Source organism: Erinaceus europaeus, chromosome 3 (genome assembly GCF_950295315.1).
Source record: "Erinaceus europaeus chromosome 3, mEriEur2.1, whole genome shotgun sequence".
NCBI classification, from domain to species: domain Eukaryota; kingdom Metazoa; phylum Chordata; class Mammalia; order Eulipotyphla; family Erinaceidae; genus Erinaceus; species Erinaceus europaeus.
Window position 1 is genome coordinate 22712281 of NC_080164.1, and position 17281 is coordinate 22729561.

At 44.6% G+C, this 17281-nt stretch overlaps 1 protein-coding gene across 16 annotated transcripts in view; it reads left to right on the forward strand.

Moving 5' to 3' along the window:
* LTBP1 (latent transforming growth factor beta binding protein 1) overlaps positions 1-17281 on the forward strand; it is a 304975-nt gene that overhangs the window by 163212 nt on the left and 124482 nt on the right. For all 16 annotated transcript variants that reach the window (XM_060186845.1, XM_060186846.1, XM_060186848.1 and 13 more), the window contains 2 exons: positions 11403-11525; positions 14564-14731. In XM_060186845.1, the coding sequence (XP_060042828.1) occupies positions 11403-11525; positions 14564-14731 (291 nt within the window). The remainder of the gene's footprint in view (positions 1-11402; positions 11526-14563; positions 14732-17281) is intronic.

Consider the following 17281-nt stretch of genomic DNA (forward strand, 5'->3'; position numbering starts at 1 on the left):
CTCTTAGCCCCCCTTCCTTACAGTTTTTCTCTGACTCTATAAATTAATTAATACATTAATGAAAATTAAAAGATGGCTACCAAATTTATTCTTCCAGGGGCCTAATTCACAGCTGTAAAATTTTTATATAGAAAAATACCACTTGAAAGATGGAAGTAAACATTGTAAGAAATCATTATGTCATTGAACAGAATAGTATAGAGAATTCTCTAAATGATTGCTGGGGTTGTCTTGTCCCGCCCCCCCCCCCCCCCAAGATTGGAATGTTCTTTAATAAGTTCTGTTCATAGCAAAGAAAGAAAAGCTCCTACCTTCCTCAGTGATGGTCAGCACCACCACATTGTAGCCTGTGTTTGCCTTGGGAGAAAATCTCCAGAGCAGTGTCATGCTTTTTGGCCTGGATTCCAGAATGCAATATCACAGAAAATTCTATTTCATGGTGCCTTGTGAAGGCACTGCGAAATTGCAGTGCTGCAGAGACTACCTCATACTGTAATATGATTTCATTATGCCTAATCTATTAAAGTTGCTTTGGAGAGAAGGGCTTGATTTCAGTCCCTTTGTGCCATGATTGCTCAGTAGGATTAAATGGAACTCTCTCCCATTACCTCAGGCCACTCAGTTTTCTTCCAGCCTTGAAACTTTGTTATTTGGGTATCTGAAAGCTCCTCAAAGGGATCCTGTTTGGCGTCTCATTACTGGTGACTTTCCTCATTGTTCTTTTAGTCTTATGTCTTTTTGGCTTTCAAAGTGAATTTCAAATCACCACGATTAATAATTAGAATTACATTATTTCCTCTCACAAAGCTGACCAACGTCGTGTAATACACAGCTTTTAGGGCGTGTGGGCTCTACGACAACGAACCAGCTGTGCACAAGTTAATTTGAGGATTTTTTTCAAATAATGGCCTTCCAAACTGGGTCTTGGGTCCTCTTTGTGCAATCATCTTTTCAAAGGAATGATTGATTGCGCGCGCGCGCACACGCACACGCACACACACACACACACACACACACACACACACACACCCCAGGCCTGCTGCCCTGCCCTCCGCATTATGGAATTGCTATAACCTACTACTTTTACCATAACAAACAGTGTAATTCTATTTCCTGGTGGGTTTAGCGAGGCCTTCGTCATTTGTCATATGATTATTATTCTAGCTAGTAGATACGGAACTAACAGGAAATGAGGGCTACAGGAGTTCCTCCTTCCACGCTGCCTTGATCCGAGGCTCTGTCCTTTGTCAGGTAGTTCTCTCTTGTACGTAACCTTGCCATGAGATGAATGAGATCTCAAAAGAGGTATAAAGCCAATGTGTAGGCATAGAATCAGACTCTGAATAGAGGGTTGGCCTGCTTGGGGAGATTTACCAGGAACACATTTAGGAGAAACCAAATCCTTCTCCGCTCACCTAACACTCTTTTTACCTGCTTTGTGAGTCAACTAAGTAGAGAAATCACCTTACTAAATTGCCTGTCTTTTTAGCCTGGACGTGGCCAAGGTCTGTAATTGACAGATTCAGTCCAGATTCTGTTTTCATAGAAGATCTTGAAAACTTGAAAGGAAATCCTCTTTATCCTCTGTGGCTGAGCTGGTGTGGGGCTTCCTGAGCGCTTCGGACCCAGGATGGGTCTGTTGCGTGAATGAGCCATTGTGCCTTCAGATGGAGTGTAATTAGATCGGGTTGAATCAGTGGGCTACAATTTGCTTTCTCTACTCTTCTCGCTTGCTGAATGCAAGCTGACTCCAAATGAGCCCAGTCCGTGAAAGCAAATCTGAAAGAGTGGCCACATAGCTTTCTTTCTGCGTCATTTTATTATGCCTCTTGTCCTGCCTTAATGAAGTAAATTTACAAAACAGATCCACTCGGGCCCACTGAGGCTCATGACCCAGACTTACCAGGCAGGGCTCCCATTTGAGATAGAATGTACCCCAAAGTGCATCTGAAGCCAGATTTTTTTTTGAGCTTTAAAAAAGGTCATGCAGTGCAGCGGGTTAAACGCACATGGTGCGAAGCTCAAGGACCGGCATAAGGATCCTGGTTTGAGCCCCTGGCTCCCCACCTGCAGGGAGGTTGCCTCACCAATGGTGAAGCAGAGGGAAAACTTCATGAGTGCTTAAGATGGTCTGCTCGTGTATGCCTCTGCTTCTCCCTCTCCCTCTCTCCCTCTCTCCTCTCCCTCTGTTTCTTTCTGCCCTATCAAATCAAATAAAGGAAAGTAAAATAATCCTCCCTATTTATAGAAATAAGTCATATCTCATGTTTAAATTTTAGAAACTAAATCTGGGAGGTAGCTTGCCCAGTCGAGTGCATACATCACATGGGAGCACCAGGGACAGAAGCAGGCATCTCTGTGGATGGTGAAGCAGTGCTGCACTGGAGTCTCTTCTCTCTGTGAACTGATTGACCAGAAAAGTGAAGAATGAAAAAATTAGATTAGGGAGACAGCTCAGAAGTATCATACTTGTGGGAGACCCTGGGTTCATTCCTCAGAGCCACCATCAATAGCCAGGGAGTGCCAGGATAGCCTGAGGGTACTTCTTCCCGAGCTAGTGCTCTCTGGGTTGGAGAGAACTCAACTGGAGCTGATCTAGGCTGCTGTGTGGGAGAGGGATCAGGAACTCGTGCTGCACCAACTTCCGCAGGAGATACACTCTGGAACTCTCGGAGCCGGAAAGCAATTTCCAAGTGTCTTTAATCAGAAGAGCAGCTGTTTTTATACTCTCCAAGTAGGGTGGAAACAGGATGTGATATAGAGAGGGTGGAGAGAAAAGTGACTGGTGAAAATCAGGGTGTGACAAAGAAGGGATCAGTGTGTGTCAAGGAGGGGGTGGAGCAGGAGAGAATCCTATCATAGAACCACCAATGCCCTGGAGTGCTTTATGTAAAAGTGATTTATGTAAATAGACCAAAGCTTTGGATCAGTAAAATCCCTATATAGGCATATGGTTAAGCAGAAGCCAGGGGGAGGTGGCAACTACCCAACAAGGGAGAACAATGAAAATCTAGAAACTGGACAGTATAAAACTGCAAAAAGTCACTTTTGTCTCCTATAAAATGTGTGTGTGTGTGTGTGTGTGTGTGTGTGTGTATTTGCCATTTTTTGTATATATTTATATACACAATACACATATCAAAATTTCGGGTGATGATCCCTGGGTAACTGTGAAGGTTTTTTTTCTTTTTTTCTTTTCTCTCTCTCTCTCTCTCTCTCTCTCTCGCCTCCAGTCACTGGGGCTTTGTGCCAGCGCTACAAATCCACTGCTTCTGGTGGCCTTTTTTTCTTCCCCCTTTTCACTCCATAGGACAGAGAGAAATTGAGAGGGGAGGGAAGACAGACACTTGCAGACTGCTTCACTACTTGTGAAACATCCCCACTGCAGGTGAGGAGTGCGGGGTCTCGAACCCGGGTTCATGTGCTTATTCTCTGGGGTAATACTATGTGCTTAAGCTTAAGCAGGTGTGCCACCACCTGCCCCCTGGAAGTTTTGTTTGTTTGCTTACTATTGCAATGAACAATATTGCTTGCTGATGCTATCACATAGAATCTTCTAGTGTATGATGACATGGTATCCTTTCAGTGGATAGAAGCTTACTCATGGAACCATCCTCCTGATAAGGGAAGCTTCCAGTCTGGGCTCTGTTCTCCTTATACGCCTTAATGTCAGCAGCAAACTGGGGATGGAACCTCCTTGTGACTGTGTAGAAGAGAAGTGAAGGCCTCTAGACTGCGGTGCATAGGTGCTTGGGGACCTCCCAGAGGGCTCCTCCTCTCTCCCCCCTACTCCTGCAGGGGAGAAGCCCTTCTCTTCTCCACTCTCTTCCCCTCTCTATAAACTGGGAAATACAAGTAAGGCCATTTCACAAATCAGGCAGTTTCCAGTATGCTTTTGCTCACCCAGAGCATTTAGTCTTTCTGTACTTCTAGGACTATAGAGGGAGTGGGTCTGCCCTCTGAAGCTGGCTCCCTGCCCAGGATGCTGGTGAGTTACAGAGCATCTTCCAGACAGTTTCATGTCATTCATTCCCCGCAGTGCAGCAGGTGGGCAGCTGGGGGAAACCTCCTCCCACACACAGCAATAGCAGGCGAGGTCCTGGGTGCCCTCTCGCCCCTGGAGCACCCGGACGTAGAGCATCATTGGGTTACTGCCCTGCTTTGGTTTAGAGACCAGAGCTCCTCCATCTCTTGTTTATTTCAGTAGCAGATTTGCTTGTTTTCAGTGCACCTGCTCAGGAAGCAGTTCACACACAGCTCACCTGGGGGGGGGGCATGAATAGTTTGTAAGTTTATGAATTGCCTTTGAGAGAGGGTCCAGAAAGAGCCAGGTGGGCGTGGTGACTCTGTAGAAAGGAAGAGACCACCCAGCGAAGGAGCAAGAGGAGAAGTGGGCAGACTGGTCTTAGGAAGGTGGCCGGAAGCAAGGCAAACCCAAGTTCTAGAAACTTCTCGTGAGACTGCATCTGCCTGTGAAGCAGCGTTCCTGTCTAGCTTTTGGGGTTCAGTGTGCCTAGTGCGAAGTACTGTCCAGGAGTTCACAAGACTGCTCAGTCCTCTTCAAGTGTGGACTCTTCCTCTTTCCAAAGTAAATGACCCACTACTCTGGTGGTAGCACAGATGGTAGGGCACCAGACTTGCAAGCATGAGCTCCCAGGCCCAGTCCTCAGCACTGCATATGCCAGGCTGATGCTTTAGTTCTCTCCCACCCCCACCGCCATTAATAAATAATTTTAAAAATCAAGGGGATTGGGCGGTAGCGCAGCAGGTTAAGCGCACATGGTGCTAAGCACAAGGACCAGCCTAAGGATCCTGGTTCGAGCCCTCGGCTCCCCACCTGCAGGGGGGGTTGCTTCATGAGAGGTGAGGTAGGTCTGCAGTTGTCTATCTTTCTCTCCTCCTCTCTGTCTTTCTCTCCTCTCTTGATTTCTCTCTGTCCTTTCCAACAACAGTGACATGAATAACAACAATAATAATAACTACAACTATAAAATAACAAGGACAACAAAAGGCAAAAAAAAAAGCATCTAGGAGCAGTGGATTTGTAGTGCAGGCACCGAGCCCCAGCAATGACCCTGGAGGCAAAAAAATAAGTAAATAAATCAAGTAAGTGGGGCTGGGTTGTGGTGCATCTGGTAAAGCATACATGTTACAATGTGCAAGGACCTGGGTTCAAGCCCCCTATCCCCACCTGCAGTGGAGAAGTTTCATAAGTAGTGAAATAGTGCTGCAGGTGTCTCACTTCCTCCCTCCCTCTGTATCTACCCTGTTCCTCTTCTGTTTCTGTCTCTCTATCCAAAATAAAAGTAATTAAAAAGAGAATAAAATTAAGTAAGTAGTCCACAGCCATCAGCCTCATGGTCTCTCCAGTTAGGGCAAAGACCACGGAAATTGTGTTTCCTGTTTCCCAGGTTTGTGGGATGGAACCTCTCCCCATCAGCAGAGTGTGTGCAGCTGGCTGCCCAGAAAGCTCAGAAACTCTCACATTATAGAGGCCTTCGTTCCCCTTTCTCACCTTGTACCTAGTTCCTGGGGCTTGCTGGACCTGCCTCACTTCCTTTGTAAGCTGACAACGCTGAGAGGCCTGTGAGTTACACACACTCTGTGAATCACACACAGCTCCCTGCAGGGCAGCAGGTGTGCACACACTCACTTCCCACAGGGCTGCCGAAGCTGCTGTGGGGAGCACAGTGCACATTCAGTGCTCACAGTAGAGGGTGCCTTGAGTGTCAAGCGGGTGGTCTCCTTGGCATCACCCACCTCAGCCCGTGGCAGATTGCTTTGGAGTCGGGGGATTAAAGCTGAAAGTGAGCGAGGTGTTTATGAAAGTTATAACCAACTTAGCAGCTTCTGTTTGATTAAAACAGTCTTAGGCATTGAAATCTAAATAGAGTAACAGTTCATAGCCTGCCAGTCACGATGCATGTAATGGCTGGATTTGATTTGATAACATCTCCTGACATTGTCCTTGAATGTATCCCCATCAGATGTAACATGTTTGCTTTTCCTGTGTTTTGATCTTATCACAAGCTGTGGATCTTTGGTTTCTTTTAGTGTAAGTAGAAAAGTCTTAAAGAGGGTGATAGCTGCAGGAAGCCCTTCAGACAGTTGTTTTATGTTTCTTATTAATTTGAGGTTTCTAAATGAATTACCACTAGGGAGGTTGTTGCATCTTCTTGTGTTTTGCTTCTTTTTAACCTCTAGAGCATAAACGAGCCTCTCAGGAACAAAACGGGCATTACAAATATAATTCCTGTCTAATCTTCAGATCTGAAAGTTTACATATCAGTAATTAGAATTTACAAATGGGTTACCATGCACATGGACCCAGATTCAAGCCCCTGGTCCCCCATCTGCTTCACAGGGGGAAGCTTCACAAGTGGCAAATTAGCGCTGCAGGTCTTGGTCTCGGTCTCTCTCTCTCTCTCTCCTCTCTCGATTTCACTCTGTCTCTATCCAATACATAAATAAAATAAAGAATGTATAAGTGGATTGCTTTTTTTTAATTTATAAAAATGGAAACACTGGGGAGTCGAGCAGTAGCACAGCAGGTTAAGCACACATGGTGCAAAGTGCAAGGACTGGCGTAATGATCTCAGTTCGAGCCCCCTGCTCTCTACCCCCCTGCAGGGGGGGGGTCACTTCACAAGCAGTGAAGCAGGTCTGCAGGTGTCTCTCTCTCTCCCTCTCTGTCTTCCCCTCCTCTCTCCATTTCTCTGTCCTGTCCAGCAATGACAACATCAATAACAACAATAATAATAACTACAACAATAAAACAGCAAGGGCAACAAAAGGGAATAAGTATATTTTTTTAAACGGAAATACTGACAAGTCCATAGGATAAGAGGGATACAATTCTACACAATTCCCACCACCAGAACTCCATATCCCATCCCCTCCCCTGATAGCTTTCCTATTCTTTGTCCCTCTGTATGGACCCAGGGTCATTATGGGGTGCAGAAGGTGCAAGGTCTGGCTTCTGTAATTGCTTCCCCACTGACCATGGGTGTGGATTGCATTTATTGTTTGTTTTCTGTTGGGGCTTAATGCATGTATGCATTCACTGCTCCCAGCAGTAATTATTTATTTATTAGCTAGAGGCTAAAACATAGAGAGGAGGGGAGATGCTATAACACTGCCTCAATATTCGTGAAGCTTCCCTTTTGTGTGGCACTTCCATGTGATGGTGCCCTGAGGCACGAGCCCCAGCCCTCGTACATATTAAAATGTTTGTTTTTCCAGGTGAGCTACGTCAGGTGAGCTATCTATCTGCTCCTTAAAAACCTTCTCCATTAAGAAAAATCTCTAAGTTTGTTATGTTTAGGTTATTTAAACATTAGTTATTCTTCTAATTTATGATAGGGAGGGAGAAGCAGAGTACTACTCTGGTACATGCAATACTTGGGATTGAATTTAGGACTTCATGCTTCTAATTCCACTGTCTTTTTCCACTGCACCATCTCCTGGACTGCATGGATATGCTTTTTTGTTTAAGTCTTTTGAGTTGTTGAAATGTAGAATGTAATTGGTCAAACAAAAGAAAAATAATGCCAGCCAATTCCAGGTTTTTCCTACCAATGCCAATTTCCTATCACTCAAACACAGCAGGGACAGGAAGTCCATGCTGCAGTCACCAGCCTGGTCACCTCCAGTTGGCAGAGATCTCTGTTGTGAGCCACCTGTGGGAAGGAACTGGAGTCCTCTGGAGCCTCTCTGATGAGGCACCAACCTTATTTTTGCAGATTCCAGTCACTGCATGATTTCAGCAGCTCTCAAAGCCCCTTCCATTCCAGTACCATCACCTTTAGGGGTTAGGATTTCCATCATGTGAATTTGGGTGTGCGAGCATTTGGACTGCAGCCATGGCCCTGTGAAAAGGGTCTGATGTCTCTCCTTCCAGCCACGGTGTTCTCTCTGCTTGGTTCCCGAGTCTGTTGCTGCTGGGTGTTTATACTTGGATATCCTGTTGTGACCTGCGTGGATGAAAGACATCTCTCCCATCTGTTTCTTTTCTCCCCGTTTTCACAAAACCAACAATGTCCTGTCCTACTTCTTCCAATCAGAAACTTCCTGGGCATTATTATTTTTATTATTGTGATTTTCTTTTTTTTTAACCACAGCACTGCTCGACTCTGGCTTATGATGGTATGAGGGATTAAATTTGCGTCTTTGGGGAGTCTGGCGGTAGCACAGCGGGTTAAGCGCATGTGGCGCAAAGCGCAAGGACCAGCGGAAGTATCCCGGTTAGAGCCCCTGGCTCCCTACCTGTGGGAGAGTCACTTCACAAGTGGTGAAGCAGGTCTGCAGGTGTCTGTCTTTCTCTTCCCCTGTCTGTCTTCCCCATTTCTCTCCATTTCTCTCTGTCCTATCCAACAATGACAACATCAATAATAACTATACAATAAAATAACAAGGGCAACAAAAGTAATAAATAAAATATTAATAAAAATTTGTGTCTTTGGAGCCTCGGGCATGAGAGTCTCTTTGCATAACCATTATGCTATCTCCCCTGCTCTCCTGGGCATCTTTGATTCCTTTCTTTTCCTTTCCAGTATTCTGTTTACCACTGGAAAGTTTCAGTGTTCTTTAAAAAAATTTTTTTTAAATTTTTTTTTATTTTAATTTTTTATTTAAGAAAGGATTAATGAACAAAACCATAAGGTAGGAGGGGTACAACTCCACACAATTCCCACCACCCAGTCTCCATATCCCATCCCCTCCCCTGATAGCTTTCCCATTCTCTATCTCTCTGGGAGCATGGACCCAGGGTCATTGTGGGTTGCAGAAGGTAGAAGGTCTGGCTTCTGTCATTGCTTCCCCGCTGAACAGGGGCGTTGACTGGTCGGTCCATACTCCCAGTCTGCCTCTCTCTTTCCCTGGTAGGGTGGGTCTCTGGGGAAGCTGAGCTTAAGTACCTCTTTCTCTTCCTGACTACTCTCACTGTTACTTAACTGTCTGTCTGTAATCTGAGTCTGGTGTCCCTGGGCCATGTGATGTCCAGATGGGCTTCTGCAGAACTTGTCTTTGATTCTTTCTTTGTCCTGCTCCCCCCTTTTCTCTCTCTCTTTCATTCTTTCGTTCTTTCTCTCTCCCTTCATTCTTTTTTTTTCACTATCCAAGTGAGCTATTTTGCTGACCTTGACTTCTTTACTTTTTATGTTGTTGTACATATGCCAGGCTGTAAGTGTGTCTAGAGTCTCTAATCTATCTGAGTGAGTGCCCCTCAATAACCAGTGTGCAGACTGGATGGACAGCTCAGTGGTGGCGCTAATGCCTTGAATAGCTGAAGCCCTGGGCTCATTACCACACAAGAAAAGCAAGCCAAAACAACCAAGCAGTAAAGTGCAGAGGCAGTAATCAGGCACCTCTCTCTCCCTCTCGCGCACATACGCAGTAACGTACTAATACTAAAATGAGGACTGTAAAGGCTGGGATTTTTTTCCAGTTAAACATATTTTTTTAGGGAGTCGGGCTGTAGCGCAGCGGGTTAAGCGCAGGTGGCGCAGAGCACAAGGACCGGCATAAGGATCCCGGTTCGAACCCCGGCTCCCCACCTGCAGGGGAGTCGCTTCACAGGCGGTGAAGCAGGTCTGCAGGTGTCTATCTTTCTCTCCTCCTCTCTGTCTTCCCCTCCCTCTCTCCATTTCTCTCTGTCCTATCCAACAACAACAACAACAATAATAACTACAACAATAAAACAACAAGGGCAACAAAAGGGAATAAATAAATAAAATAAATATTTAAAAAAAAACATATTTTTTTATTTGGGGGTTGATGATTCACAGTGCAGTGATTGGCACCTGGGTACAGTTTCCGTTATTCATCAGGACCCCCCCTCCCTGTTCTCTTCTCCCCCTTCCTTCCCCTTCCTTTACAGAGTCCTTTGCTTTGGTGCAATACATTGTTCCCAGTCCACATTTCACTGTGTTCTCCCTCCCTGCCCCTGTTTATTAATTCCAGCTTATAAGTGAGATCATTCAGTAATTGTCTTTATATTTTGGCTTATTTCACTTAACATGATTTCAAGTTCCATCCAAGATGACACAAAGGAGATGACTTCTTAATTTGTAACAGCTGAGTAATATTCCATTACATATATATGTTTATATATATATATATCACACTTAAAAATTTTTCATCAGTGATTTAATACTGATTTTCAAAATTATAAGGTAATGATATAATTTTACATTTTTTCCCACCACCAGAGTTCTGTGTCCCCATTCCCTCCATTGGAAACTGCATTAGATCTCCCAAGATCACAGATAGTGGCTTGACTTTTATTTCTTTAGCTATCTATATTTATATTTACTCCTTTTGTCTATGGCCCTGCCGTCTGTTCCTTTCTAAGTCACACCTACTACTTACAAGTGTCTTTTGTTTCTTCTCCTCTTTCTGGGTCCTGATGGAACAGGAGTACAGAGACCCCTTGTCTACAAGTTTTTAAGCCACTCATCTGCTGCTGGTCATCTGGGTCACTCCCAGGTTCTGGCTGTTAGATACTGTGCTGCTGTGAACATAGGCACACATAGATCTCTTCTGATAGGTGTTTTTGCTTTCGCTGGGCCATAGGGTAGGTCCATTTCTAGTGTTCTGAGAAATCTGTTTTTCTCAGACTGTTTTTCACAAGGGTTGGACCCATTTACAGTCCCACCAGCAGTGCAGAAGTCTCCCTTTTCCTATCATCCTTTTCAATACTTATTGTTTCTGTTCTTTCTGATGTATGACATTCTCACAGGTCTAAAGTGGTATCTCATGGTTGCCTTTATTTGCATATCCCTGGTAATCAGTGACTTTGAGAACCTTCTCATGTGTCTATTAAGGCCAGAAATTTTTACATATGTGAATCCCAGGCACCTAGAACAGAACTGGGTACACAGGAAGTACAGTATAAATATTCTTCACAGTGCAGATGTCCAGTAAATAGTGATTTTAGGTCACTGACAGCTACTGCATTAAAAGCTAGTAGCACTGAAGGTGGTAGCAGTGGTGCGCTGGTTGAGTCACCATGTGCAAGGACCTGGGTTTGAGCCTCTGCTTCCCACCTGGGGAGGGGGTGTGGGAAGCTTCACAAGTAGTAAAGCAGGTCTGCAGGTGTCTTTCTTTCTCCCTTTTAATCTCCTTTGCCCTTTCAATTTCTTTCTGTCCTATCCAATAAAATAGAAAGAAAAAAAGGGAGGGGGGGAATAGCTGTCAGTAGTGGTAGATTTGTAGTGCAGGCACTGAGCCCACTGATAACCCTGGTGGGAAAAAACAAAAAAACAAAAACAAAACTAGAAGCATTCCTGGTGTGCTTAATCCAGGATTCCTATAGTGGGAAAGAAAGGGAATGCAGCTCACATGCGGACTGGACTGTAGTAGCAGAGCTTGGTGTCTCCTAAAAGAATTGTGTTTCCCTGCAGATATCAATGAGTGCCAACTCCAGGGGGTGTGCCCTAATGGTGAGTGTTTGAACACCATGGGCAGTTATCGATGCACCTGCAAACTGGGATTTGGGCCGGATCCTACCTTTTCAAGTTGTATTCGTAAGTAGTCTCCTCGCCTCGCCTCGCCTCGCCTCGCCTCTCCTCTCCTCCCCTCTCCTCCCCTCCCCTCCCCTCTCCTCCCCTCTCCTCCCCTCTCCTTCCCTCTCCTCCCCTCTCCTCCCCTCCCCTCCCCTCCCCTCCCCTCTCCTCCCCTCCCCTCCCCTCCCCTCCCCTCCCCTCCCCTCCCCTCCCCCTTTCCTTATTTTGGAATAGCTCTTTTTTTGGAACGGAAGGGGACGCAAGAGAGAGGGAAGGAGTTTATCTAAAGGAAGGAAGACAGACTCAGCAGTTGACAATTGTGAACACACAGGAAAGCCTCATCAATTAAAATGACGAGGATGGAGGTCTACCCTGTGTTCTCAAATAGATCTGTACAATGGAACTTTCTCCAAAGTGTTTTAAAAAAATGTAACACTGAAGACCCAAGCACACCACTTGGATGAGAAGAATCCAAAAGAATTCACACAACTTGGGAAGGAAGGCCATTTTTTTCCCTTCCTGCATATTTTATATATTGTTGAGGCTGAGTTAGACTTTATGCTGACTTCTGCCTTTAATTAGCCCAAATTTTGAGTCATTGCTGCCTGACTTCATGAGGTTTCACTCTGCTTGCTTAGCTGGAAAAGTCTGGGAAGTAGTTACCAAGAACCTCGAGTCAGATTTTCTGTTCATTTCTAACTTCAGATAGTCTGTCCTGTTTGTCCCCAAAGCCACCAAAATATTCTCAGTTTTACTGTTTTGCCTTGCAAATGTTGCTGCTATAATTTTCACTTTTATCTGGTAAGGATAAAAGTATCCTTCATCAGACTGCATTTTCTAAGATTAGGGCAGAAGAGTTTTATCAAAATGATCCTTTGCCATAAAATCAGAGCCATCATAATCATTATAAATCCCTTTGCTGTTAGAGAGGTAGATTTCAGATAGAAAGTTCTCAAGCACAGTTTTTAAGTGTTAACCTTGCTTGTTAGGCGCATGTGTGCATTATTAGTAGAAAGGTAAACTACATATTTCAAAGTCTTTTCAAAGCCAACTTTAAAAATGTTTATCTACTAGGATAATTTTAAGAGAAATTCTGTATTCTGTTCTGCAGAATTTCAGGTTCTACTTATTTGCCTATTTTTAAAAAGAATTTAGTGAGATGTTAAGCTCCATCTGTCTGTTCCCAGATTTTTAAGCTTGTCATTTGGTGGAGTCATGTTTTTGATAAAGATAGCCAGCATTCATTTCTAATTGTGACCCCATTTCTTAACTCTGTGACTAAAGTTGAGATGCAGACACAAGGTTAAAAACAAAGACAAGTGTAACAACATAAAAATGATAGTCTCACTAATTTCAAATGAATTTACTTACGCTATTGTTACTAATCGTGACTATTTTCCTTTAAAAACTGTCATGCAGATAGGAAGTATGACACGTAAGTTCTTTTTTCTATCTTTATTTTTTTTTCCTACAGTTCTCTGATCACCAGGCATGCAATAATCAGGCTTTTTTTTTTTGGCAGGTGATAAAGTAAGATGTGCAAAAGCATGTTTGTAATACAAGGTACATTGCGAACCTGTGTAACAATTTGGGACTTTCAAGCCAAAAATTACATTGTTGACAATCTCCATTATGTGGGGATAATCTCTGGCTGATTTGAATTACATGCCTAAGTATTTTAAATAGTTTTGTACCATAAGCCTGGACGATTTCAGAGTCTGGATGTAGATTCTATTGTGGATGTTTGCTTTTCTTTGTCATTAAATGATTTGACTTATAGTTTAGTTAAACTCAGTCCACTGAAGGTTGCAGATTAGGTAAACTTGGAGAAGGGTCTCAGTGTTTTTATTAGACTGTAACTGGATCTGATATCCAGAGCTTAGGGCAGACATCCAGATTTTAATAAGATTGCTAAAATCTGCCAATAAGATGTTTGAAACACTTACACATTTCCTTAGCATTTATTTTCTCTGTCATTGCCCAAATAATACTGAGCATATTAAACAACCATCCATTCTGATTTGAAAAGTAAATAACTCAATTTTATGGTTCAGCTGCAACAGCTGAAATGATAAGTGTTAAGAGACATTTGTTGCTCGTTAAGTGTTCCAGTCTGGAGTTTGAAGTTCAAACCTGGGCTCTTGACCAGTGCTGACTGACTTCTCTGAGTTTGTCACATGTGAGTAACATCTCAGGGATATGTAGTGTTCATTGGGGATTGTGATTTGGGTCAGCCCAGTCTGATTTGCTGGCTAATTGTGTTGTGAAGAAATCTGTGGGGGAAGTCTGGAGAGGATGGAGAAAGGGATCAGGAAGAAGCTGATGTTCAGTGAGTAGGAGAGCAAAAGTTGGCAAGATGGTGGCACCTCTGACCAAATGGGGAAGTCACAGAAGGAGACTAGGGGACACACACACACACACACACACACACACACACACACACACACACTGAGTAAACTTGTTCCTTGCTCAGCATTTGGAATAGTCTTGAGAGGTAAAAACAAACAAACAAACGAACAAACAAACAAAATCCGAACAGGACTGGAAAGAGAACATAATGGCCACACCAAGGTCCATTCCCCAGCTCCACCATAAACCAGAGCCATGCAGTGTTCTGTTCTCTCTGTGTAACTTTTTCTGTGTCTCTCTCATTAAAATAATAAAATGATTTAAATATTACCCCCCACAAAAAAGAGACAACCCAAACAGCCAGGGATATAGAGTCTATAGGAGCTTGACAACGTCGTTCTCCTAGAAAGCCTCAATGCAGGTCATTGACGGCGTGTCTGGCTCTGTGAACTCAAAGAATTGCACTTGGCAGTGACCATGGAGGGCAGGGAGCTCTCCCTGTCCCCTGGTGTCCCCAAGGTGAACATCCTTGGAATCCCTGCTTCTAGAGATCAAAACAGGGACAGGGATGTAGCAGAAACTAACTCTTAAGTCCAGACAGCTGATGCCTGGACCCTCAAGTGTCTAATCCCAATTATCTCGTCACGGCATGGACGTCAGTCCAGCTTTTGCTGTGTCCCGGTGACATCAGTCTCCTCTCTCTGCTTCAGCGGACACCCCAGTGATCTCCGAGGAGAAGGGGCCCTGTTACCGCCTCGTCAGTGCCGGCAGGCAATGCATGCACCCCCTGTCCGTCCATCTCACCAAGCAGCTCTGCTGTTGTAGCGTGGGCAAGGCCTGGGGCCCCCACTGTGAGAAATGCCCCCTCCCAGGCACAGGTAAGACGCCCCGTAGCTGCTCGCTCACCTTACTCTGGCCATGTGTGCAGGGCATGTTCCAGGGGTTGGGGTGGGGGGTTGCAGGGATGGCGCTCTGGCTTCTGTCTGCAGGTGTGTTCATTCACTTTTAATTTCATTTACGTAGAAGAAGAGAGAATGACCTCACAGCACCACCCCACCATCCATGGAGCTCCCTTGGTTCTGTCCATGTTGCTCCCATGGGGTTTTAAGGCTCGAACCCAGGGTCTCTCTCATGGAAAGGCTTGCATCAGGGCCAGGTGGTGGTGCACTCAGTGGAGTACAAATGTTAGCAGTGCCCTAGGACCCAGGTTCAAGTCTCTAGTTCCCACCTGCTGGGGAAAAGCTTCCTGAGCAGTGAAGCAGTACTGGTGCCTCTGTCTGTTTCTCTGTCTCCTCCTTCCCTCTTCAATTCCTCTCTGTCTCTATCCAGTAAATAAAATGTTAAAAATTGAAAAAAGAAAAGCACGTGTTTTAACCTCTGAGCTATCTCCCAGCCCCTCTCTGTTTACTTACTGGAACCAGGGCACCACTCCAGGCAGAGAGACAGAGAGAAAAGAGAAAAAGGGAGAGAAATCATGGCTCCAGAGCCTCTCCTGGTGTGATAGCTCTTCCCCTCTGGTGCTGGGGCTCAAACCTAGGCTGTACCCTGACAAGGTACATGTTCTGCCTGGTGAGTTTCTCCCTGCCTCTGTTGGTCTGTCTGAGAAAGTCACTCTAGAGTGGTGCAACCAAAAAAAAAAAAAAAATGCACTCAAGGAAGCTCTGGTTCTGTGATGTCCCTTTCTCTCTCTCTCTCTCTCTGTCTATATATATATGAATATGAATTAGAGTGGACTTTCCTACTCAGCCGCCACCACTTGTCTGTCCACTAGACCTTAGGCAAGCTGATTGATTCTTTTCTTCCCATTTGCTGTGTCTGATGCCCCCGAACTAGAGAGAGAGAAAGATACAGTCACTGAAAGTTCACAGTGCCTATGGATAACTCGAGAGCAGATTCTGCCCTTTATTTATACTAAGGAGAGCTCAGCAGGAGAGAGAAACACCTTACACATGGAGGAGTGACCACAGCTTGACTGGCCTAAGTAGGAGTGGCAGATAAAAAAAATAAAAATAAATTCCATTCAGTTGCTTACTAGATAAGATTCTTTCTTCCTGTGGAAGTGTTCAAACAGTCACAGAGTTCTCTACCTTCAGGCTGTCCCTTAACAGCTGCAGCTGTCACTTGAAGTCTACATTTAGATATTCTGGCTCACCATTTTTAATGGAGTGGACCAAGCGGACTTTGGTCCACAGAGTGCAGTAGAGTGTTAGATCAGTGAGCCAGATTATTTCAGTCTTCCAAAAGGCCCTCACTTCCTCCCAGGGATCTCTATTCATCATTAAGAAGTGGTAATCAACAAAAATCAATTATCTTGATGTTTTGTAGACTAACTTCTCTTTCAGTTCAAGTTTGACAACTCTATCCTTCCTAGTGAAAGCTCTATAAGAGGGTGACTATAATTTAGAAGAAATTTCTGCAGGAGATAAAAAAAAAATACTTGACCCATCGGGGGGTCACTGTGGTGATTTTCAAAAAAAAAAAAAAAACTAGCTCATTAGTACATTAAGTTTTTGTAAGAAAGATGCCTCCTTCTGGGAACAGTGATGCTTTCAAGTGAGAATTGTACTCCGTGGTCACACAGAAGAATGAGGCTGTGCCATCTGAATGTGTGGCCCGAGAAAAACGTCTAAAACAATATTTGGACTTGCTTTGAGGAGTGATTTAGCGTTCCCTTTTTGTTGAGAACTAGCTCTAGGCATTCAGTAAGAAATGACGATGTTTGCTTGCAGTTTTCAGAGGAGGAATGAGAACACTGACCATCTGCTCCTCAGTGTCTGTGTTTGGGGACTCGCTCTGATGCTAATGGGATTATTAGGTGGTTTCTCTTCCTGGACCACACACAGTCCTGCCACCCTCATCTTTTCCCTTTTTACGTCTTCCTGGGGATTAATGAGTTAGCAAATCCCATGTGTCTGGTTCATTTGTGTAAGTTCAGGAAACCATGTACCAGGGGAGGGTAGTGGGTCCAGGGAAGAGGGCAGCTCCTTGTCCCCTTCTTAATAAAGCCAGCAGCCTGGGGGCTTCTGCCTAAAGACTGTTGTTTTTCCTTGAAAGGAACTCCCTTCTTGTTTGGCATGCCCCCTTGTTCTTGAGTTCTCCCCACCTTCTCTCTGGCTTGCCTCACTGTGCTGAGTCCGGCTCACTCTTCTGGGAGTCCTCATCAGAAGTGCTCCCACCTTCCCCATCCTTCCTAACCAGCCTCTCTCCATGTCAGCTGAGACAGTTGATGGGACTGAGCACTTAGTTTCTTCAACTGAAAATGGACCACAGACTTCATCTCACATCCCTGAATAGTGATTTCTAACTTAGCTAGTTTCTTCTGAGTTCCTTAATGAAATCACACCAGTGGGCCAGGAAGGGAAGGAAGCCTGATTTTTGTGGATATTAGACACACACCCACAGCAAAATACTTATATTGGGTTTTGGGG